Genomic DNA, 24528 nt, shown 5'->3' on the forward strand with positions numbered 1-24528 from the left:
GAGTTCTCTCAAGTTGCCCAGTGCTGAGCTTGGCTGATCCGCAGGAGCTCCCTTAGACATCTGGGAAAGGTAAAGCTGACATCACCACCCTTCCCTGCCTGTGTCAGGTAGTGAGACCCAAGGAGATCAACGTCAATCTCCCAACAGCTGAGAGTGACTTTTAGCTCTGCTACTTGGACTTTGGTCAAAGGGATGGCAACCAGAACAGCAGGTTGAAAAAGGAAATTGTTCCTTGTTTCTCCCACTGGGGCTTGCAGCTTCTTGCTCGAGGCGGACTGTCCATCCAGTTACTCGGTGCCCATGTGACTGCATTCTGCCTGCATTTATGCTGAGTAGGCTGGAACTGCAAATGCTCCGCTATTACTTCCAGTCCCCAGCCAGATGTGCATCTGCTCCGCTAAGCAAACACGAGAGCCCGAGTCACGCTCTCCCTACGTGGCACTGCTCACTTTTGTAATCAGAGAGGAGCATCTATTGCCTAAGTACAGGGTAAAGTCCTGGGGTTTTGTTAGGGAGAAAGCAGTTACTTGGGAAAGCAAAACAGAAAACAAACCCAGAGCCCTTGTTCTAGAATCTCTACTCAAACTCAAAGTCTTCTGGTTCCTTTAAAATTCTGAAGAAATATACGATATGGCTGCATTCCACATTTAGAGCAAGCGGGACGCTCCAACAGTCAGTCTGAAAAGCATTCTGCCTTTAAGTCCGCATTAATTTGACAAGTTAGTTTAAGAGTTATTAGCGGCCAGATGAGATGTTTTCATGTGGGTTTGTTCTTGCTGTTAAGAATGGTCATCTACAAATAGGTTTCCCAATAAAATGTACCCATAGTCCAGGTCAAAAGAAAATAGCTTAAAAAAAAGAAAAAAAGAAAACGGATGAAGAGCGATCTACTCGTGACAGTACACACAGAAGACAAGTGGGCTGCAGCTTTCACAAGGATGCGAAGTGTTTAATGAACTTAGGATGGTAGGCTTCGTAAACTAGAGTGTTATTTACAGCTAGAACTCCCCAAGTGCAGACACCGCCGTGGGTGTGTGCGGCATGCTACAACGGACGTGCGCTCAAGCTCGTCCAGAAAACACTGGCAAAATAAATTTCAGTTGCAAATTCACAGATACAAGCTTCAAGGTATAAAGTTGTATATGACAAAAAATACAGATAATATTTATAACAATAACTTACAGGTACAAACTAATGATAAACTACGGTTTCACAAAGGATTGTAAACGTTTTTGCACACTATCAGTCCTGCCTTTTAGGCAAAGTGCTCTTTTGATGACAAATAAGTTAATAGACACACACTGGAGCCAACTATTTCCAGACAATACAAAAAAAAATTGTTTTGACTTGTTTTCTTCTTGTAAACATAAGTTTTACCCAAAAAAAAAAACCAAAATGAAGAATTAATAAAAGTGTCTTGCAGGCCAACTCTAGGTACATACGTGGACGGCGAAAGGATGTTCGAAATGCCTTTGAGTGTTAAATAAAAAATTAACATTAATATCTTTTCAATGGTATTTTATACATAATAAATGACAGGTTTATATCCTCAATCATTTCTATCCCTGAAAGAAGGAATTAAGTATGACTTATTGGCAGTTGGGTCATTGTATGGGGTAGCAAGGGCTGGAGTCCAGGAGTTGTTGGTGAGCTACAAGACAGAAAAGAGACACAGTGGTCAGTTCCGTATGGTGACTGAGAGTGGCTTAAACACACAAGAGCATGCCAAGGTCACTGCCTCAGGATGTGGGCATCAGACGCTAGCATCGGCCACTCTCCCACCTCAATAGGGCTGCTGACCCATTCATACAGAGAGTGTACTGAGCATCCAGGGGATCCTTAAACTTCTCCATCTTTAGCAAGAGGAGGCACAAGCTTTGGGCATGGTGGTGTACCCTATCCCTATCCCATTCACTGTCCCTCACCCTTCAGTTGAGAAAGATACGTGAGCTCTATGTGAGGATGTCGCCTCCTGTCTTTATGTGCAGGTATCAGGGTGTAGGATACACCCATGTTCCCCTTAGGAGTATTTCATTCTCCCCAAATTACAACTCATGGTCCTTCTCAACCTCAGTGTCCAAGGGTCCTGGGGTTAAAGGTGACAAACCCCAAGCTCTGCTGGCATCTAAACACGTTTGCCTCAAGTAGCCCTTCAGTCTCTCAAACGACAAGCACGGTTCCAATAGCAGCATGACCGACCATGTGGCACAATGGTATTACAAGTCTGTTGGCTTTTAACAAAAACTTAAAATGAAACCCTGCTTTCGGCCCCAGCCGTGCTGCTTCAAACCAAAACTCCCTCCCTTTGAGAGCAACTTGGAGAGCCAGATAGTGGCTGGATTGTGAGCTGGGAAGATACCCAGGGAGTGGGAAGTTCTGAAGTCCAGTGCCAGAGAGGAGAGATGGGAAAGAGGTTTATTCCGGACAGAGATACTAACAAATGTAACTTGAGAGGAATGTCTCTCAGGCTGGGACTTTGGCAGGGCTGTGGAAAACAGAAATCAGACACACACGCACACAGGCCCTCATTTGGGATCGCTTCACGAGGACTCTGTTTGAGGTGACTTCCTGTAGCCCAGGTTTGTGCCACAGGAAGCTACAGTCAATCTCTGGAGAAAGACCATCCACAGCCTCAGGTTATTCCTTCTTACCTAACCTCTGAAATGAAGTGCTTTTCTGTGTCTTGGTTTTTGTTTGTTTTGTTTTGGCAAGTAATAAGATTTGGCTTGACTAAAAACAGAAGAGAAACAACAGAGAAGAGGCAGAAAAGGCCCAGACATTGGAGCCATCAAATGTGTGAACCTCCACTCGAATGAGGGTAATCCAACTGTTCACACGAGGTCTGAGGCATCAAGGAGATGGGTGTCAGCATGGCTGAGAGTCCTCAAGCTGAGGAACACAGCAACTGAACAAGAAGCTGACGGATGAGCTGATGATCTTATAGATTCAGGGAACTTGTGAACTAGCAGATGAGCCAGACGAAAATATACTAAAAATGAAAGGTCAAAAAGCTAGAATGTAAAAAATTTTCATCGTTGGCCTAAATTATTTTTTTTGAGACAGAGTCTAACTATGTAATCTTAGCTGGCCCAGAATTCTCTACGTAGATCAGGCTACCCCTCAAACTTGGAGATCTATCTGTCTATGTCCCTTCCCGAGTGGTGGGATTAAGGCCTATCCTACCACAACTGGCTAAATAATGGTTCTTTTAATGCAAGATGTCAAACAGCTTAGAAAAGCCTCTAAATGGAAGATGCTTTCAACAGTGCTGTGATCAAAGGGCTTTATGTGTAGATCACAATCAAGAGATAAAATCCGTTTTGAAAAGAGAAACCATCAGGCAAGTGGTCCAAATATGCAGGGATCTTCACAAGAGTTAAACAGATGTCCAAGGGGCTGGGGAAAGTTGTCTGTCATGGGGAAAAGATGCTAAACATCATGAGATGGTACTACATGGTCACCAGACTGGCCAAGAGGAAGAAGGATCACATGCTCAGCGCTTGCGGGGACAGGAGCACCTCCAGGGCTCGCATGCTGCTGGGTCAAAGGGAAAGCTGAGCTGGTGTGACCGCAGTGTGAAGCTGCTGGTCATAGGGAAAGCTGGTGTGACCCCAGTGTGAAGCTGCTGGTGTGACCCCAGTGTGAAGCTGCTGGTGTGACCCCAGTGTGAAGCTGCTGGTGTGACCCCAGTGTAAAGCTGCTGGCAGAGTGTCAAGAAGCAGAGCAACTGCTCCAACTGTGCCCTCACTCAAAACCCATGCATAGACCAGAGAGAAGTTTTAATAGGTGCCAGAGGATGTACACAAGAGAATCCCCAGTAGTGTATTCCTAGAATACCCAAACGGGAACACAGAGAAAGCTATCAACCATAGAATAGGCATGAAATGATCCCTCGAGTAGAGTTGAGTATAATAAATCAGCAAGACCGACGGCTCACACTCCAAGGAGGAAAGAGGGGGTAGAGGAAGAGAGAAAGAGGGGGGGAGGGGGAGGGGAAGGGAGAGGAAGAGGAAGATCATCAGTGTGTGGTTCACAACATGGCTCAGCCGGTAAAAGCATCAGCTGCCAAGCCAGTCTGAGTTCAATCCCCAGAATCCCCAGGGGTAAAGGAGAGAATGGACAGTCCTGCAAGCTGTTCTCGGAACCACCCCCCCCCCACACACACACACACACTTACGCACTTGCACATACATATAAATAAATGTTAAAAAGTTTTAGAAAGAAAGAACTAAGACAACAAGGCTTTTAAAGTGAAGGCGAACTTTGGCAGAAGAGAATGAAGACTGAGGGATGCATGGGGCTCCAGGCTGCTGCCGCTCTCCTTCCTCTGAGCACCATTCACACAGGGTGCTCACTTTGGCCAAGAGCAGCATACCTAGCGCGCGCGCGCGCGTGCGCGCGTGCGTGCGTGCGTGTGTGTGTGCACGCACGCGCGCACACACGTGCGTGCTTTATACGTGTTAGACTTACTTCAATTAAAAAAAGAAAGCATAAATAAAAACAAGCAAACAAACAAACAACCCCAAGACAACACAAAACAAAAACCTCCAGTCCAGAAAGATATCAATCTTTCTGAGCGTAGAAAAGTAAATTATTTCAATATTGATTCAGTTAAAAGCAAAGCAAAAGGGGCTGGGGAGACGGCTCAGCAGTTAAGTGCACTGGCTGCTCTTCCAGAGGATCCAGGTTCAATTCCCAGCCCCCACATGGTGGTTTCACAACCACCTGTTACTCCAGTTCCAGGAGAGATGCCCTCTTCTGGCTCTTGATGCTACTTTTATGCATGCGAGGCAGACATACATGCAGGCAACGCCCATACACATAAAATAAAAATAAAGGAAGCCTTTTAAAAATGAAAAGAAAGAAATTAAAAATGTTGCCAGCAAAAAAAAAAAAACAAAAAACAAAAAACAATGGATGGATCTCAAGAATGCCCTCCTGAGGGAAGTAACCCAGTCCCAAAAGGACATGCATGGTGTTTGTTCACTTATAAGTGGATATTAGCCATAAAATACAGGATATCCATGCTACAATCCACAGACCCAAGGAGGCCATGGATGCTTGAGTCAAGGGGGAATGGAATGGTCACAAAAACATATGGACATGGACGGAGGGAACTGGGTGAGAAGGGGGATGGGAGGGGAGTGAGAGGTCTGGGGTCAGGTGTGCAGAGGGGCAGGGGTGATAGTCGGATGGCTGTGATAATGGAAATCTGCAACTGACAGGAGAGGGGAGGTAGAGAGCACCTCCAGGAAGAGTCAGAGACCTGGGATAGGGGAGGCACCCAAGAATCAATGCGGGTGTCCTCAGCTGTGACTCACAATATTGGGGATATGTAGCCTAAGGGAGCTGCCTCCTGCGGCCAGGCAGGATCCCCGTGGAGTAATAGGGACACCAACCCACCCGAAAAACTTTCCACTCAAGTCTACAAGAAAAGCAGGAATGGAGGATGAAGCAGAGACGGAGGGAAATGACCAGCCCAACTTGAGACCCGTGCGTTCCATGGACAAGCACCAATCCCTGACACTATTAATGATGGTCTGTTATGCTTGCAGACAGGAGCCTAGCATGGCTGTCCTCTGAGAGGCTGCACCCAGAAGCTGACTCAAACAGATGTAGACAACCACAGCCAGACAGTGGATGGAGCTTGGAGAGTCTTATAGAAGAATAAAAGGAAGGATTGATTGCAGGCCCCAAAGGGGATAGAAACTCCAGAGGAAGACCAACAGAATCAACTAGCCTGGACCTTTGGGGACTCTCAGAGACTGAACCACCAACCAAAGAACATACACAGGCTGGACCTACCTAGGCCTCCCCACACATATGTAGCAGATGTGCAGCTTGGTCTTCATGTGGGTCCTGAACAACTGTGGCAGGGGCTGTCCCCAAAGCTGTCGCCTGTACGTGGGATATGTTCTTCTAGCTGGGCTGCCTTGTCTGCCTCAGTGGGAGAGGATGAAGGGCATACCCAGGAGGCCACACCCACTTAGAGGAGAAGGGGAGAGAGGGATGGGGAAGAACTGTGTGAGGGGGTGACCAGGAGGGGGCAGTGAAAGGGGGATGTAAAATGAATAGGTAGAAAATAAAATTAAAACAAATAAAAATAAAAACCGCAAACAAACAACAACAAGCGACCTAGGCATGGTGGTACATAGTTCCAGTGCCAGTGCTGCAGAGGCAAAGATAGGCAGAAACCAAACCAAAACAAACAAAACAAAACACCAAAGAACTGACTCGTTGCTTACACACGGAGCTTTGCAGTAGGCTGTTAAACCAATAGTTGGATGCGTTTACTGTCTGCTGTGCCTCCTTATAATGCTTTTCAGCCACTGACCAAGGCAGTCTTTCCAAAATGTGAACGAGGCCGATAATCAGGTTAGAGGTCACCTGCTGCGCTACCTACCGTCCATGTATGAATGCAGCGCCGTCAGCATCGTCCCGTCCTGGGGCACGTAGGCGGAATAAGCCATTTCTTCCAACATGGGTGGAGACAGCCTGGATGAGGGGACTGCTGTGACCGGGGCAGAGGAGGAGTGGTTGGGACTGACATGTTTCTTATGACGAGCCCTGCAGTTCTGAAACCACACCTGCGGGGGGAGAAGAGAAGAGTGGGCGGGCAGTGATATCGCACCGCAGCTTCTGACCAGCAGCCTGAGTCACACATCCTGAACAAGCTTCTGGAAGGCCCCAAGCCATGGGGTTGGTTCATCCATTCCCCCACCTCACAGAGACTAGGTGTGGTGGTGCTTGTCTGTAATTCTAGGACCTGGAAGGAGTAGGAGGAGGGGGAGGAGAGAGAGGAGGAGGAGGGGGGAGGAGGAGGGGGGGGAGGAGGGGGGAGGGGGAGAAGGGGGGAGGAGGAGGGGGAGGAGGAGGGGGAGGAGGGGGGAGGAGGAGGAGGGGAGGAGGAGGGGGAGGAGGCTGCTGCTGCAGGTAGATCATAAATTCAAGGTCATGCAGGATGATCATAAATTCAAGGTCATTTCTGGCCCTTGCCCTATGCAAAGCTAGAAGCCAGTCTGGGATATACATGATCTGGACTCAAAAATTTCTAAGAAGTCCACGGACTGGGATAAACATTTTAGCTCAAGTATTATCACAAGTCTCCCGCCTCCAACTGCCACCCAGCTAATATAGTCTCTGTTGATCTCAAGGTCTATTCTATGCTAACGAAAGCCCTGTGGATTCCAGAAACACATCTCCAGTTTTACTATTGGCATTTGGAAGAAGCAGAAAACAGGAAAGGTCTTTTAATCAGAACCTAAAGAGAAAGTCCTGTTGTTGTATTCTTAGACACCTGCTGGACGCCATTTCAAATCCTTGTTCACATGATTAAAGTCCCTACTGGGAACTCACAGCTTTCTACAAAATTCTTGATTGAGCCATCCCAGTCACATTTTAACCTGCTGAGTTCAAGCTCTCTTAGTAAATACACAGACTATTCCCTTAGAAGCATGCTAAGGTCAACTCTATAATAAGAACAGACTGGTCGCATTTAAGTCGCATGAACTACAAACACACCCAACTGGTAAGGCCTCACAGAAAGCAAAGTACCAACTGCTCTGTTATCCACTCTAGGGCAGAACTGAAGCCATTCCAGACCGGTGAGACCAGATCTGGGCCTCACCTGACTGCAAGACCATATCTAAAAACTAATCTGTATCTGAGTGAACTGTCATGAAAGGCGACCTCAGCCTACAGTGTTATTCTATCAAACAATGCTACCACAGGCCAGGGTGTAGCTCGAATGCAGAATGCTTGCCTGGCCTGTGCAAGACCCTGGGTATAATCCAAAACATTCACGCACGCACATGCATGCACATGCATGCACACATATGCATGCACACACACACATGCACGCACACACGCACATGCACACATGCACGTACACCACTTATTTGATCACCGCACACGCACACATGCACGTACACCACTTATTTGATCACCATCATTCCAAATGAGTGGTATTACAGGAGAAATGAGAAAGGAAAAGGAAATTAGAATAAGCACTTTGGCGTCTGGGTGGAACAAGCCAAGGAAAGACCTTGGGTACCATCTGGGTCCAGGTCTGGTAAGCAGGAACTCCGTGGCATGAGAGAAAAGAAAGAAGCTGCAAGGAATATATGGGGGGGGGAATGGTTGGCCTGATTTCAAAGACATACGCTTGTCCCTTGAGACTCTGAAAATGGAGTGCTGGCTAGCCAAGAACTCAAACCAGGGTGTTATCACTCTCAGGGGGTGTGCGAGTGACTAGGGAAAGCACAGGGAATGTTTCTAGGTGGAGACCTAGGTGTATACCAAGGTCTCATGCTGCCTGTGATAGCAGACTCATCAGCTCTCTCACCAAAGACACCTAAAACTCCATGTGCACATTAACATTCCGATCCTAAAATACGAGCTTTAAATGCTCATCCTGGAGCTCAGGCTGACTCGCGCGTGGTGACCTAAATAAATGCCTGGAGACAGCCTAGCAGATGCCTCTCTCTGGTCCTTAGTCTTTCAACGAGCAGGTATCTCTCTCAGGCCCTTATTCCTTCAGTAGGAACCACCACTCTAGAAGACCATCCCATCTCCTTTGCCAGACTCACAACAGTCATGAGTCTGAACTTCTTGCCTCCATTCCACCATGAATATACAAGGCCTGGAATTAGAAGGGATTCCTCCCCAGGCCGTGGAGTCTGAGATACCCACGGGAAACTTCACTGCCTGTGGCATCAGCAGCAGCGTGTGTGCAGCTTGACAAGAAACTCCACAGTGGGTCGGGTCAGTCCTTTCTACTCATTCTTTCACCAGGTGCAGAAGTCTGAGCCCTCACAGATTCCCCTCCTTGTCCTGACCTCCTCACTGTCATGTAGCCCTTCATGCCACACCCTTTCTAGATCTTTTAAGCACTCCATTTGGACTGACCCCTCGTTAGCTCTTTTGGTGTGAGGTGCACAGAGGACGAGAGGCTGCTTTGCATGGAAACCTCTGCACGCTGCAGTCACCGGAGCTTCTGGAAACCCTGTCTTTGGAGAACCTGTTCGCGTTGGTGGGATGGAGGAAGGATGCAGGGTTACTTGTTCATCTGAAACTCTTCCTGCTCCCTGGAGAGTAAGCACGGAAGGAGCAAGTGCCAAGTCTCACAAACAACACACCATGTCCTAAAAGGAAGGTGTGACCCCTCAGTCCTGGCCAGATCTTTTTTCCTGCTGGTTATAATTAGTGCCTTGGGTTTTTAAAAGAAACTCAGCAATTCTTTCAAATTATGTTGCACGTCTCCAGTCTCCCTATGCTGTCTTGGCTCAGGTGGTCTCCTCCTCTTTGATGCCATCCTTCTTTCAGGCCCTCTGTGGTGCTGCCATGCTCCCTGCAGACACACCTGTGACCCCATACTCCCTTTCAGACCCCTCTCCACAATTTGTACACACTACACGTTTGTTAAAGATCCACCCAATGTCAAGGAATTAGGCTTTTGGTGTGACCCCTGTTTGTCCTTCAAGGGGTGTTCTCACAGCTATTGCCCCCACATTAGGGAGCCATCATCTCCACACTGAAGACTAGCATAGGTAAAGGCTCCTCTGCTTCTCTGTTGCAGTCTCTAGGCTGTTTGCTTGTCTTGCTAGCAGTCAGTAGCTGCTATCATGATGCAATTAGTAATGCCCATGTCAGGCTGTTGTTTAACAGTTTCCTCTGAGATTGAAGCACCCAATCCTATAGGAAGCTCCTTAAGCAGGAAGGCAAATGGCTCAGAATAATTCCAGGAAGTCCCTGAAACTGACCAGATTCACGAGGCCCCACCTACTCCCTACCAGAGTAAACAATAAAAGCTGAGGTCACTCTCAGAAAAGCAAAGCTGCAAAGATGATTCTGAGGCCCAGAGCAGCTTGCCTGGAAGAAGCAGAAACCTGCCCACCCAGCTCCCTGGAAGGGTTTAGAACAATGAGGTACCTGGAAAGGGCACTCTCCAGCCTGCTGAGCTGTCTGCAGGCTGTACAGTGTCCTCTGGGTCCCAAGCATTGTGAGCTGTCACCTGTGCTGGGCTTTGATAATGCAGCTGACTTTGAGCCATTTCTGTTCATATAAGAAACCCCCCAAAACTCACTGGTTCACTAAATTGGACTTGGTGGCGTCCATATGTTGTAGGCTCCTTATCTGGAGTGAATAGACAAATGTGCTGCATACCCCCAGGAAAAGTTTTTCCACATAAGCTTAAAACAAAAAATGACTCAGAGATTGGAGAGATGGCTCAGTGGTTAAGAGCACTGACTGCTCTTCCAGAGGTCCTGAGTTCAATTACCAGCACCCACATGGTGGTTCACAACCATCTCTAATGAGATCTGATGCCCTCTTCTGGTCTGTCTGAAGACAGCGACAGTGTACTCAGGTGCATAAAACGTAAATAAATTTTTAAAAAACTGACTCAGGGTGAAGGTAGGAGCTGGCATCCTGAGGTTTTGTCACAAGAGAACGGCATGCACCCCCAAAGCATCGGATGCAGAATTACCCATGGGGCTCTCACCTGTATGACTCGCCGGCTTAAGCCTGTCCTTTCTGCCAGTTTCTGGAGGGTCTGTGCGTCTGGGTTGTTGTCCTGAGCAAACTGTGCTTGCATAACCTGTGATTATATTTTAAAAGACAGATGTTGGGAGAAAATAGTTAAAAGCTTGAACTTTTGCATTTTGATGGTAGAGAACAGATAAAGGCACACAAAGAAAATGATGCAATGTGTACTTTGGTATTAAAAATGAATGTTGGGCTGGAGAGATGGCTCAGTGGTTAAGAGCACTGGCTGCTCTTCCAGAGGTCCTGAGTTTAATTCCCAGCAACCACATGATGGCTCACAACCATCTGTAAATAATGGAATCCAGTGCCCTCTTCTAGTGTGTTTGAAGACAGCTACAGTGTACTCACATACATAAAATAAATAAATACAACAACAACAAAAAAAGAGAAATGAATGCAGCCAACACAAATGGAAGGAAGGCATACTTTGTAAATTTACCCAAACTCTTCTTCCGAGAGATCTTTAAAAAACTAACCTACCAGAAGGTAAAACTCTGCCCCTCAGCCATGCCATTAGAGACACTACCCTTTCTCCATCCAGTCTCAGAACTCTCAAAACCCACGGACTCTGACTCTCCCTCCCTTGGCTTCCCATTTGTGAAATATCCCTGCACTGTAAGTGAGCAAAATGCTCAAACCCCACCCCAGCTATCTCTAGCCTCTGAGGGTCTGAACAACCTCAAGGGCTCTCACGTTAGTTTTTGTTGATTTACAAACAGTATTTGCTGCAGAGACGGATTACAGCATACTGCAGTGATGTCACTGGTGTTTGTGGGGGTGGGGGTAGGGCGTTTGCTCCATATGGCACAACCTCTTGAGATCTAGAAAGGAGACCCCTCCCTTAGTCCAGGTGACAAGCAGAGTCCAGCGACTCAGAGATGACATTTTGGGTTGGTACTACTATGACAAGTGCTGTGGCATGTATATACTCATACATGGTGGGGGTAGGGGTCTTAAGCTCCTATAAGAAAAGTATTGAAATGCCAATAATCATTTCTAATTAAAGGTAATACAAGTCATGGTCAAGGCTTTTGGGTTCTTGGAAGAGGGACTCCTGAGACTCATCGAGCAGTTTTGAATTTTATAAAGTTTTAAATTTTTTAAAGTCAGTCAGCTGAGGAGAGTATGAGATAAAGGTAATTGACAAAAAGTAAGGGCATTCAGGCATTCAGTAGGCTGTGCTTGTCTGTGAGCACCTGCATCCCTCACTGTGTTGGCCGCCCCACCCGTGCCCTAAGCAGTTTGAATTGGCCCTCCCTCTCCCCCAGGGAAGTGTGAACTTTGTCTTGGCCTGTTCCTGCCCGTGCTGTCTTTCTGCCTCTTCTCTTGTCAGAAGAAGCCCCAACAGCTTACTTTGCAAAGTCCCTCACTCTGAAGCAGTAGAAGCTCCTTTTTCCCCTTTAGGGGAAAGCACCCTTTTGCATTACCCTCCTTGTGGGGAGGGAGACTGCATTCTCTGCTTGCCTGTAATGTGATGTGCACTTCAGAGTTGGTGACGAGGAACCTTGACAGTATGAGAAAAGTCTCCAGGGCATGGAGAGAAAGACCAGAAACATTTTGAGGCTGTGAATGGCCCTTTCAGTTAAGATGCCCTTGGTTAGGACTCTTCTAGAATCAGGTGCTCCTAGCTTCCCACCTAATGCTGCATCAATAGGTCCACGGTAAAAGGAACATAACTTACTCTTGTTTTAAACGTGGCAAAATGGACTCCACAAAGCCTTCTTTTTTCCCTTCTTTAATACAAGGGACTGCTTTTCTATTGAGTTGTGTTTGTGTGGGGGTGGGAGTTGGGGGTGGGAGCGACTTGGGCGTAACATCCCAAACCCAAAGACAAATGGCAAGTGAATGGGTCATGTCTTTACTTTCTCAAAAGACAAAGCAGAACAGTTATTTGGGGATTCATTTCTAAGGTTCCTGATGAGCTGGTTTAAAAAGAAGAAAAGAAAAGACAAAAAAAAAAAAACCTCTATATGTAAAAGTGTAATCATAGAACCAACATACATTTAGTAAAGATAGTTCATTAGGGAAGGAAAATTGAACTTAAGTCTACCCTGGTCATTAGGCAGTATAATATTCTGGGCTGGAAAGATGGCTCAGTGGTTAAGAGCACTGGCTGCTCTTCCAGAGGTCCTGAGTTCAATTCCCAGCAACCACATGGTGGCTCACAACCATCTGTGAGTAATGGAATCCAATGCCCTCTTGTGGTGTGCCTGAAGAAAGATATAGTATACTCACATACATAAAGAAATAAATCTTAAAAATAAAATATTCTAGGGAAAATAGGGCACTTTCTATTCTTTTAGTTAGTGCAAGTATGTGATCAAAGAAAGGAAGGAAGGAGAAGGAAGGAGAGAGGGACAGAAAGAGAGAAAGAGAGAAAGAAAAAAACAGAAAAGATGACAAAACCTTTAAATTCTATTTAGCTCCCCTATTTGGCATATGTTTAAACCACTGCAAACCATTCCTAGTTCTATTGGGAGCTCTTTGGGGATGATCAAGGCAAAGTTCTATGGCATTATAAAAACAAAACAAAAACAAAAATCAAAAACAAAAACAACAAAAACCCAGAAAACAAAAATCAAAAACAAACAAAACCCAAATCAATCAAGATTCTAAAAAGCCAGAAGTGTGTGTAGTAGCATCTGAATAATATATCAGAAGTAGCTCCAAGGAGGAGCCAACCTTGGCATGTTTGATGCCCACATGGCTGGCTGTTGGGAGTGAACCATGGCAGGAGCAGGAATTTAAGTGTCCTCCTAATGCTTGACATACATCTGTATACCAGTTTGACATACATCTGTAGCCATGCCCCTCTGATCCGGAAACTCTTCCTCCTATGAGACTCTGAAGTGGAACTCTGGGAATTTCTTTAGTCATCCCATGCTAACACTCCTCTGTCCAAAGCAAGAACCACATGGACAGTTTTAGCTCGGTTTTCATGGATGATTTTTATTATTATTTTGTTGAAGTCAATACTTGAATACATTCAGTTTTCTCAAAATTAAGACAATTCGACAAGGTGACTATCATACCTATTTATCAGATGATCTGGCAAAACTACATGATTTGGGTTTTGTTTGTTTTGGGTTTCTGTTTTTTTGTTTTCTGGGGTTTTTTGTTTGTTTGTTTTGTTTCGTTTTTATCTGTGGCTATTCCGTCTTTCTTGTTCCTTAGAACAGCTCAGCCTTGCACCTCACTTGTTTTGACAGTCTCAGGTGTAGGATCGATGCAACTGAATGCCGACTAGATGGTGTTTTAACTTTCAGAACTCACTCTTATCAATTTATAGTTTATGATTGGAATCATGTTCTTACGTAGCAATGCATAGTTTAAGTTTTTGTGAACATTGTAGGTTGTTATTATAAGCCTGTCTGCAAAATTCAGGATTTCTCTTCTCTGTATTGCTGGGTTCCGATGAAGCACATGGTCTCCTGGGAGGCAAAACCACATGAAAAGCTCAGAGGTTGGGCAAGTCTGTCTGAGCCTTTTCTCTGCTATTCCTTGAGTGGCTGATTACTTCATGGGTCTTTCCTGTGCCCTTGGAGAGGCTGACTACACTGAGGACTTGTTGGAATGGGTGAAGAGTCGAAGATGATATAGACAGGGCTTGGTCTGTATAAACTTCCACAAATGATCACCATACTTTTTTCTATAATTATCTTCCCACAGGAGACTGTATAGCTAGATACCTGCCATGACTTCAAACTTCCACAGTTATAATTTTAATAAGGGATTTTCACATCCAAATTATGAAGCCTATAGTTGTCAAAGTCACGGCCAAGTCTCTGAGGAAGTTTCAGTCCGATGGTTGTCTATTAGCGACTATGTCTAACCCAGCCCACTGCTCAGACTGACTGTTGCTGCAAAGCTTGGATAAGAACTCACTTCAAACCCAGGATGTGTGTGATTTTCTCCAACACTCCAGGGAGCATCAGACCAGCAACACTCAAGTGAAACCAAATCTCTCAATTCTCTTATTTTCCCCGTATTACTCATTAGTCAAAGACTTAATATCGAATCAATAAAAGCAATTGTGTTCTTGGAAGGCCTTTCCTTAATGGATCTAGATTTTAATACTCCGAATCTGGTCCACTGCCAAATTCTCTCAGAACACTGGCCACATCCAGGTTACCCGTCTAATTGTTCTTTAAAATACCACTCCTGAAACATTTTTACTAGAGAGGTCTGAAGTGCTGGCCAGTCTCTGACTACTTAAGTGCGTTTTCCTTTATTTGTTAACAAGACACAATTGCTTTCAGTTCTGAGCCCAAGTCGATGCTAAATATAACACCACACTAAGCAGCCCCTGGAGGAGGTGCAGTAAATTATTTATCTTAACACAAAACAAATACCTCAGCCACACTGATCTTCTAGAAAATATGATCCAAAAAAAAAAAAAAAATGCCAGAAAGACACAGCATATGTCGACTTAAATCCAAAGCAGGGGGTATTTTTCTAGATAGTTTTCACACATGAGCCAGTGCGCACACCCAGGACAGCTATGCTAAGGAAGTCCCTTTACTTTCAAGGGCAGAGCCAACCTCAGCATAGAGAATGGAATTGCTGCCTCGATCCCTTTATGATTGGTGTCAACCGTGGATTCCCGTCTGTGGCTGGGCAGGTTCTGTTCTTCCCTAGACAAAATGTGTGCGATTCTATACATTAAACAACACGTCATTTACTTAAATGACAGCACACTGGAGCCCCACAGCCCTGAGTGCTGCCTTTTTCAGCTAAGCCTCCACACGGTCATCTTCTGCTGTCGTTATATGAAACTAAAAACGTCGTCTGCCTTAGACTGATGCTCACGGAAGCCATAACAGACCAACACTGTGCCCCGGTTTGACGTTAATATCAAAAGACCCGAAGGACACCAAACTACTGACTAGCTTCTGCACACCATGACCCTTCAAGGCAGTGAGTATACATCAACACTCATGGAGTTCGGTCTCTTAAAAATGTATAGGACAACTATTTAGGAAACAATATTCTCAGGCAGCATGGAGGTTACTTTTTAATTTTTCTTTAGGTTTGTTTTCTTTTGTGGGGAAAGGGTGTCAAAAATCAGAAATGCATTGCCATGTCTACCTGGAGCTGATCGGCTGTGAAGCTGGTCCGAGCTCTTTTGGCTGGCTTTGGATGATTGACGTCTTGTTCTGTGAGAAGGGCTCCTTCCACACTAATCCCATTACCTGCGTTTTGAAAACAAACCATCTAGTTGGTAACTCAGATGGGTCTATACTTCTGTACAAGCCAGTCTCCTCGCACACCTTGGCTTTTTGCAACTCATCTGCCTCTTCTAAATTGGTAACTTTTTTTTCTAAACCTTCTTGCAAATAGACTGAGAAAGATAATATTCATAGCCTTCCACACTCTGAATGAAATGCAGTAAGTTAAGAGTATATATCTAAGGCCCATCTTATGAAGGCAAACGCACAGAAAATAAAGGCTAAACCCAAACTCCAAGCTGCTGCCTCAGACTCTAGTGTGGAACTAGCACTGAGGCTATGCTTTGGCTGCAAATCAACAGCTGGAGTCCTTTACTGGCAACAATGTTAACTTTACAGCCATTGCTTCTTGTATAAAATAAAGCGTTAGAATGGCGGTGAGGTGAAGTCAGTTTCGCCTCCTCTCATCATCCTGAAAGACTGAACTTGTGTTCCTCACTCACCGTTCTCCACTTCTCTCTTCAGATTGTCCAGCATGCAGTCAAAGTGCACTCTACAGAGGACCTTCTCCTCTACCAAGGCAAACTCCTCTCCCGTGGACAGTTGCCTCTTGCAAGAAAAGCAGGCAAAGCAAGCCAAGTGATACACGTTGCCCTTGGCCCTGCGGACCCAGTCAGTAGAATGGATGTGCCTTCCACAGCGGGAGCAGCGTGTCCCATACCGTCTGTACACAGGAAGGAGGCATGGTGAGGTATTTATCGGGCAGACCTCAAACTAACACATCATCACGCTCTATTGGAATTTTGTAAGTAGTTACATATTTTGAAAGTGAAACAGGAATTAATTCTTCTTAATGTGAATACGGGAGGCAGCTGAGACATGCCTCGAATCTTTCTTTAAAAAGTTTTCTTCCCAGCTTTTCTTTTAAAATGCATGAAATAGTAGTTTCAATAGCCCTTTTGTTGTGTCAACTATTAAGGCATTTATAGGTTTCCTAGAGATTCCAGATACACATGCACATTCATGCATACATATTCCAGGTTAAAAATCTTAAAGGGTAAAAATATGCTAACCCAACACAGAAACACTGGCCGGACTAATCCAGTTGAGGGGATGGGTCTAGCTCATGGTCAGCTCATGGTGTGTACTTAATGGGGACTGGATTTAGTCACCAGTGCCAGAAACAAAACAAACATAAAACCAAGCTGAGATGACTAGGGCTAGCAAGTAGTGTTCGCATATTTAAATAAAGAATCTGTATTCCTCACCCTGAGGAAAAATTCAGAGGTTTTCCAGCCATGACAAGTGGCTACTTTGCCTGCCACAGGAGGGTAGAAATGGTCCCTAAACTTCCAGAAACATTTGTAGGCATTCTTAGCAAGATACCAGAGCAGAAGGGATTTTTTTCTGCCCAGTCTTAGTGACCGGATGCCCTGTTCTCTTACCTCAGTCACTAGTGGACAAGGTTATTACGTCTGCCTGTGTCTACCAGGGAACCATTTTAAAAAGTATTGCCAATTTAAGTGGAGCATTGAATTCTAAAATTGAACGTCAGAATAAGTTCCCCCCCAAAGAAAAAAGAAAAATCGGAAAGAAAGGGATTTTTAATGACTCTAAAAAAATAAAAAAATTCAAAAGGTGTTTATTTAAGATAAAAAAGTAAAATCAACACACTGTAAGTTGAAGAGGAAGCAATTGCTACTAATGCTAAAGAAATGGGGCAACTCTGGTGAGAACTGTACATTTTAGGTAATTAAAAAAAAACGCTTGATTTTATAAGACAGACTGAATATTACAGAGACACACTCTAACCTGAACACAATCGTATTCAGCGTAAACTGCTGAACCCTGGTAGAACTTTTTGAAACCCCATCAGCATTGCATTTAGTGGACTATCTAGCAAAATTCTGACATACAGAGTTCCACAGTGAACTTTTTCTCCCTTACGAACAGATGAAGAAGAGATAGGACCACATATAAAGCAATGCTTTTACGATCACTTTTAGACAACTCTCCACAAAGAACTACATCCTGGGAGACACCTGATACTTGAAAAGCCACCGGGAGATCACCGAGAGATTTGCCACATTTAATATCTTGTACAAATACAGTCTCCTGAGCCAAAGGCAAAGAACAAGCCACAAAATCGAGGCCTGACCTCTGGCAGAGTGATTCAGTTTGTTGTATTTATGACAGTTGAATAGCTTGTTCTTTGAATAATGGTGTAGCTTGATTATAGCATCCACATGCCTGGCACCCTTAGAGGTTTGTTACCAGGGATCGTTTCTCACATGATGGTTTTATTCCGCTTCACCACTGACTTAAAACAAGAGGCACTGCTGCCCTTGAGTGTCTCATCCCTTACTGCGTATCCCAAGATTCTCTGTTTTGAATACCCCAAACTTCCATCCTCTAGTTTGGGCAAACAATCCAATATGAAGTTTTTATTTAGCCAATTCCTAAAGGAAGCTAACTAACACTCATTTAGTTTTAATACAAATTACACCCCTGGCCCTCCAAATTAAAGAGTTTGATCATGGTGCTGGAAATCTCTAATCTCAGCACCTGAGCCGACCAACACGGGAGGATCACGAGTTGAAGGCCAACCTCAGCTACATAGCAAGATCTGACCTAGAAAAAAATACTTTGAAATATACCATAATAACTGCCCCCGAATAATCAAACGGTGTGCAAAAGGCCCTGTTACACAAAAGTCCCTTTAAATCACTTCTTGGGGTGTTTATTAAAAACAAGAACTTGGTGGTGTACCTGAAGTAATCGAGTTTACAGAAAATGTCTTTATCCTTAATGTAACAGCTTGTGTGCCTTCCCAGGGACGTTCTGCAGACACTGCAGGAGAGACAGCGGACATGCCAGCATAAGTCATTCACCTGCAAGGGGAAAACGAGGATGAGTGGCCAGTCCACACCACCTTCTGAGCCCCAGCCACTGATTCTGTGTGGGGGGCAAGAGAAGGGTCAGCCCTGCCACACCACAGTGCACTCTGAATGCTTCCACCCTAGCAACACCCTTGACATGAGCATGAGTCCGGCTGTAGACTCTTCTGGGCTCCAGAAAGAAACCAGACGCCTCTAGGCCACTCACGCTTGGTTTTTTTTTTTTTAGTCTTTTGAAGGATTTGGGTTTTCTCTCATATTCTTTTTCTTTCTCCTTTCCTCTCTGAGAAAAACCTTGGGAGAGAAACGTTTATTTTAGGGGCATCTACACGGGTTCTGTTTTCGTCCTTACTCTAATCCTTTTCGTAACCTGCCAGAGTTATGGAAGTCTAGACAAATCTTTTGGCCTACAGTTTGGGCAAACAGCTATGAACTGTGTGCCATCAGTAAGAACAACAGAGACAGAGGATAGATTTGCAGAACACTCACCCTAATAGAGAAGGCAGGCAATACACTTCCTGTACACATTAGAAATTCCTAAGGTAGAACCTTAAGGATGCTGCACTTCCCCACCTCCCCTAACATTCACAGCTACAGAGAACAAAGTGCCCAGGACAAGGGTGTTGGTAGCCTTAGGAATGGCGGAGCCTCTGGAGAAAGGAAGATACCAGATTATAGGTGGTTTTAAATGCACCCAGAAATATGTTTATTTGTACTTCAAGTAATGAGACAGGATGGTGTTTAACAAAGCAGGGCCCTCTAGATTTTAACATAGGAACAAAACAAATTACCAGCAAGGTTACCTGAAGCTTGTGCTGCCCCCTAATGAACATGAGTGTCCAGCTGTGCTGGCCTGCTGCTGTGCAGCCCCTGAACTGTGTTGATCGGCAGACTGGGGCTAACTAGGTTTGCGCTTTCGCACTACCAGTCAGGGTGTTTTATTGATAGGGGGAAGACACAAAAGATACTCTGAAGGAAACAATGGGTTTTCTAACGAGTTATGAGCGTCTTCCCAAAGCAAAGTTTAATTTCTGATGGAAATTTAAGTTTGGGTCTTTCTTCCAAAGAACTATTTATCCACTCTATAAACATAGTTAATTGGATTAAGATAAAAATAAAAAGATGTTAATCAGGTAGAATACTTCCTGGAGCAGAGAGGTCTTTTCCTCATGTTTTCCCCTAAGCTGTATCCAGTTAGTATAGAAGGTCCCCAGTTTCTACCACCTGAGAGGCCTTATTGCAACCATAGTGGGCTTGTGTTTTGTTTTCTAAAGCAAGGCTTTAAAACAGAGGCTGGGGCCTCTCTCCAACTCTACAAAAGCCAGACCTCATGCCTGGCTTGACACCTTTCCTCAAAGTTTCTTTTGAGAAAGAGAAGAGAGCTTCTTAACATTTCCAGTCCTTGCCAGGGAGTAAGGGAGGTGGAGGAGACTTGGAAAGGTTCTGGAAACCTTCCCTGAACTAGCATTAATCCAATATGGCTCTCCACACCAGGCTAGGTTAGGACAGGACTATAGAGCGGCAACAACCACAGCTGACTCTTTTGTCTGAGGCTGTGTGAGCTGCCCCACAGGCTGGTGTTTTTTTTGTTTTGTTTTGTTTTGTTTTTTTGTTGTTGTTGTTTTTTTTTTTGTTTTTGATTTTTTTTTTAGACTCAAAAGCTGCATCTATAGTGGATCAAATATTTGTTACCAGTGAGAAGTTTAGATTCTAACTTAGAGTAAGGAGTTAGCACTTCAACTTGGGGGTAGGGATGCTGAGAATTCAAAAATGATCCTATGATATTAAATTTTAGTTAACTTATAAATCCTAGTAGAATACGATTGTATGTAGAAAACTTTCCTAGGTAGACTCCTGTCCAATTACAAAAGAAAACTTTGCAGAACCACTTAGACACACAATTTTTTTTTTACTAATATAAAGACAAGCACGAGCAATTATAAAATTATACAAGGTCAATGCCAGTATCTGTGGCTGAATTCAGACAACACATTTTGCTGTGTAACTGTTTTCTACATCTTTGCTGTGAAATGTTAAAGTTTTCTTAAGTCGGGTTCAGAGATACTGCTCCAGATTCTGGCAGTCACTGAGAACCTCTTTCAAAACAAGAAGCTACTTTGACTGGATGGTTTTGAGCTTCGTTTTCTCTGTAAGTCAAACGGGATTTTAGGAATGCAGATTTAAAGAGAAAGCCAGGTTAATTTACAAGCTTCAAGAGTCAGATAAAAACATTAGAAAATGTTTTCACTCTCGCCTGCTTCAGTGCTTTATCTGGGCTCCAGGAAGTAATATTCCCGTTCCACCCAGAAAGCAACTTTTGAATGTTGACATTAAGTTAAAGAAACCCACTAATTCACGTTTTGATATTTTATTCTCTGTAATTAATCCTTCTGAAAACTGAAGCTTGGGGAGGGGGTTACAGAAAGTGAACTGGTTTGCAACTAATTTGGTATATTGGAAAGCATTGTTTTACATAGTGGTTTCTTAAAAGCTATTGAAGTTGGAAATCCAATGTGTTCAGATTAAGACACAGGGGACCAAGATCCTGGGGACATGACACGGGTAACTGCAGCCTGCCAGAATCTGAACTCCAAAATCCCCCGCCCCTGTGTGAAGTATTTTAAGAGAAAGTTAAACCAAATTAAGACAGTCAACTCTGAAATCACTCCGTGAAACACTTGAGCTGAGGGTTTTATATGCGCACCTAAATTTACAGCTAGATTGTTTCCCACCCAAACCCTAGCGGGACATAACACCACTGTGCTTAGCAAGATCTGGGAGGTACCGAAATGGCTTCTAAAGCTGTATATAAACTTTTGCTTTGGGAAGGTTCCAGGTACCGGTAAATAAACCTATGACCGCGATGACGCTAACAGTCCCAAACTAAAGATCTTTAAAGGCACTTTACAATGATTTTAGTTACAGAAGGAGCCGCTGCGAGGAGGAATGACACACATATGGGCATGGGACTAGTCCACGTTGATAGCAGCACGGGTATATTGGAGAGGAGGGACCAGTTTGCAGAGTAAGGGATTTTTAAGTTAAGTAAATTCTAGGCTTGGAAAACAAACACGAGCTAGGCATCCTTATGCTTCAGAACGGACGGCACTTCTTCAAGCTCTCCTTTTGCTGCTGGTGACCAAGTCCTCCTCACACTCCAGGAGAGCCCTCATTTACGTGGCAGACCCTGTCCCTAGACTGTTTCACAACAAGGAAAACCCTACATTCCTTCTCACACTTCTCCCTGCCATGGGCCTTAGAGTGGTGGACTAATATGCTAAGAGGGTCTACGGAGCCACGGTTGATACGAACTGGGACACTTTCCCTCCCATCCCTCACGCTGACTCCGTCGAGGCTCGCCTGACCCCCATCCTACCTTGAGGAGGTATTTGTCCACAATCTCCAGGCCGCAGCTGCTGCACACACACTTGCCTGGTGGGCACACGGAGCCCGAGGCCATGGACTGGGGCGAGGACGACGGGGAAAGCGGGGCCGAGGAGGAGCAGGAGTCCTCGTCCCCGGCTCCCTCAGGATTCACCTGCGGGAATAGCCGAGCACTGGCCTTGCACGTCCCACCTCCCCACGGGGCACCCCGAAGACTGTCCTCCGTCCCCAGCCTTCCCCATCGGCTCTGCGGGATTCCCAGACCTGTAGGACCCCTGGAACCCCGTAGTCCCGCACCCAGCCCCGCCCAGGGAGCTGAGGGGTTCCCCCTCGGGCCGCCGCCCCACTCACCAGTCCTTCTTCCCCAGCGCCTTTGCGGGTCCTCCCGGCCGCCAGGGCTGCAGGCCGCCCGCACTCCTCCGACATGAGCCCGGGGCACTGCGCCGCGAGAGCGGGAAGGCAGGAAGACGCGGGTCAGGAGCCCGGGGCGAGCACGCGGCGCCCCGCAGTCCCGGCCCTAGGGCGCTCTTGAAGGGCGCGCACGAGGGCGGCGCGTGCAACCGCGGGCACCTGAGGCCGGGCGCAGCTGGCCGGCCAGCGCGCAGCCTCCCTGGGCCGCCGCCGCCAGCGGGCGACTCGAGGACTGCGCGGCCGCCGCGCGGGGCTCGAGCCCCGCGCTCACCCCGGCGCGCCGGCCCCCGCCCCCCACCGGGGGTACCCAGCTAATAACCGGCCTCAGTGCACAAAGCGATTGCTTTCTAGACGTCAATCACCCAGGCGCAGGGAACACCCGGCTAAAGGGGGCACGGGGCGGGGGGAGAGGTGGAGGGAGAGAGAAGAAAAAGATGACTGAGGAGGGGGTGGGGAGAGAAACTTGATTTCTTTAATAACCTCAATTAAAAGAGCAAGACACACACATATATTTTTAAAGGGGGGGGGCTTTTTGAATAGGATAGCCCGAAAGGTGAAGAGGTTTAATCGGATACTTGAAAGCTAATTACAGTGGGATTTAAGAAGCCTGGTGTTTGTTCCGACAATTTGAATGAAAATGCTTCAGATTAAGCGGAGCCAGCAGCTCTTTGGTAAACTTGAAGCAATTAGAACCGTAAGCGATTTACACTGGTTTCTTTAAGGTGTGAATTGCCACTTAGTGCTCAGTAAGTCAACATTTTAGCTACTAAAGGATTATTTTTAACCAGCGCAAAAGCGGGACGAATAATAGAAATATCCAGCTGAATTTAATTTGTTCCATTAAAAAAAAAAAAAAAAAAAAAAAAAACCCTTACCCAATGCGGGTCAGAATGTTTTAGAGCGTACGGACGCTCAAGTGTCCCCAAGCCCTGGCTGCACTTTCAGTTTTGTTCTGTAAACGAATGCAATCTGTCTGAGAAGTCTAGTTTAGGGCTGGTGGGTCCGCGGATTCCAGCGGCCCACACCCCTCGCGTTTCTTTCCCTTTGTCTCCTTCCCCTCTGTCCTCTGAAAGCCCCAGGTGAGCCAGCGGCCGCACGCCTGGATACTCCCAGCGCAGCCGCTTCTGGGCCGCGTCCTAGTACTCTCAAAGCATCCGGGCCGAAACTCTACCCGCTACCGTCAGGCAAACACGAAGTCAGCAGTACCCTGCCCGCGTCCAGCCGATCCCCCACCCACGCCCCCGCTCCCCAACAGTCTATGGTTCCACCATAAAATGCGAGCACCCACGGGTCTTGCCTCCGGAGTAGGTGACAGCTTGCCAGGTTAGGCTCGCCTCAAGCTGCGAAGTTTGCCCGTTTCGTATTTCCAATGAAGCTGTTCTTGTGGCCCTTTCTAAGAGCGGGCGGGCTCTGGAGGACCCAAGTCCTCAGGTCTGTCGCCGCCGGTTCTCAAGCCCCACATGTGTCTTATCCATGGCGAGAGGCAGTGTTCACTCGACACGCGACAAACGCCTAGACCCCCGATCGATCCCTGCCCCAGACTGCCGCGAACAGCGGGTCACGTAGAATAAAAGCAGGACTCACATTGCCCGGTGAGCGTCTTAGGCTCCAGGCTTCGTCTCCCAAATTAGAGTGTCCATGCCTCAGGTTAAGTGAGCCCGTGGGGAGGGGACGCTGTGATTACTACCTAACGCTACTACGTAATAAAAAAAAATTGTCAGGTCTGGAGATGAGGCAGTGACAGGTAGTTTCCCAACCTGGTTTAGGAGCCGGACAACTCTCTTCTCAAAGAAACTCCTATTCAAGAGATCCCGCCCGGCGTAGGCTCGCTCACCTTCTCGCGGGGAACCGCCAGCTCCGGCACGTCCTTTCCCTCCAGTTTACACACAAACATCTGATCGCTCTTCCAATACATTGCCCCGCAGGCGCTGCTCGTCACATACCAGCTCCAGAGGGTCAGAGGCTGTGGGTGTCAGCAGTGTTCCCTCCTCCGCCCCAAAACGCCAAGGAAAGCCAACAGGCAGGACAGCGATGCCACCAGTGCGTCTCGGGTCCGAAGAGGACACAGTGATCGTAGCCACTGTCTGACGCACTGTTCTTAAGATTCCTCTCTCAGCCACACT

General features: G+C 46.1%; 1 protein-coding gene across 2 annotated transcripts; it reads right to left on the reverse strand.

Moving 5' to 3' along the window:
- Window positions 1-928: 928 nt before the first annotated feature.
- On the reverse strand, window positions 929-24528 carry Lhx8 (LIM homeobox 8). 2 transcript variants are annotated; one of them, NM_001415091.1, is given in 9 exon segments: window positions 929-1651; window positions 6404-6587; window positions 10502-10597; window positions 15634-15737; window positions 16217-16437; window positions 18483-18604; window positions 21987-22148; window positions 22346-22432; window positions 24240-24528. In NM_001415091.1, coding segments are annotated over 9 exon segments (1104 nt in total). In that variant the 5' UTR covers window positions 24321-24528; the 3' UTR covers window positions 929-1604.

Source organism: Rattus norvegicus, chromosome 2 (genome assembly GCF_021556685.1).
Source record: "Rattus norvegicus strain SHRSP/BbbUtx chromosome 2, alternate assembly SHRSP_T2T, whole genome shotgun sequence".
NCBI classification, from domain to species: Eukaryota; Metazoa; Chordata; class Mammalia; order Rodentia; family Muridae; genus Rattus; species Rattus norvegicus.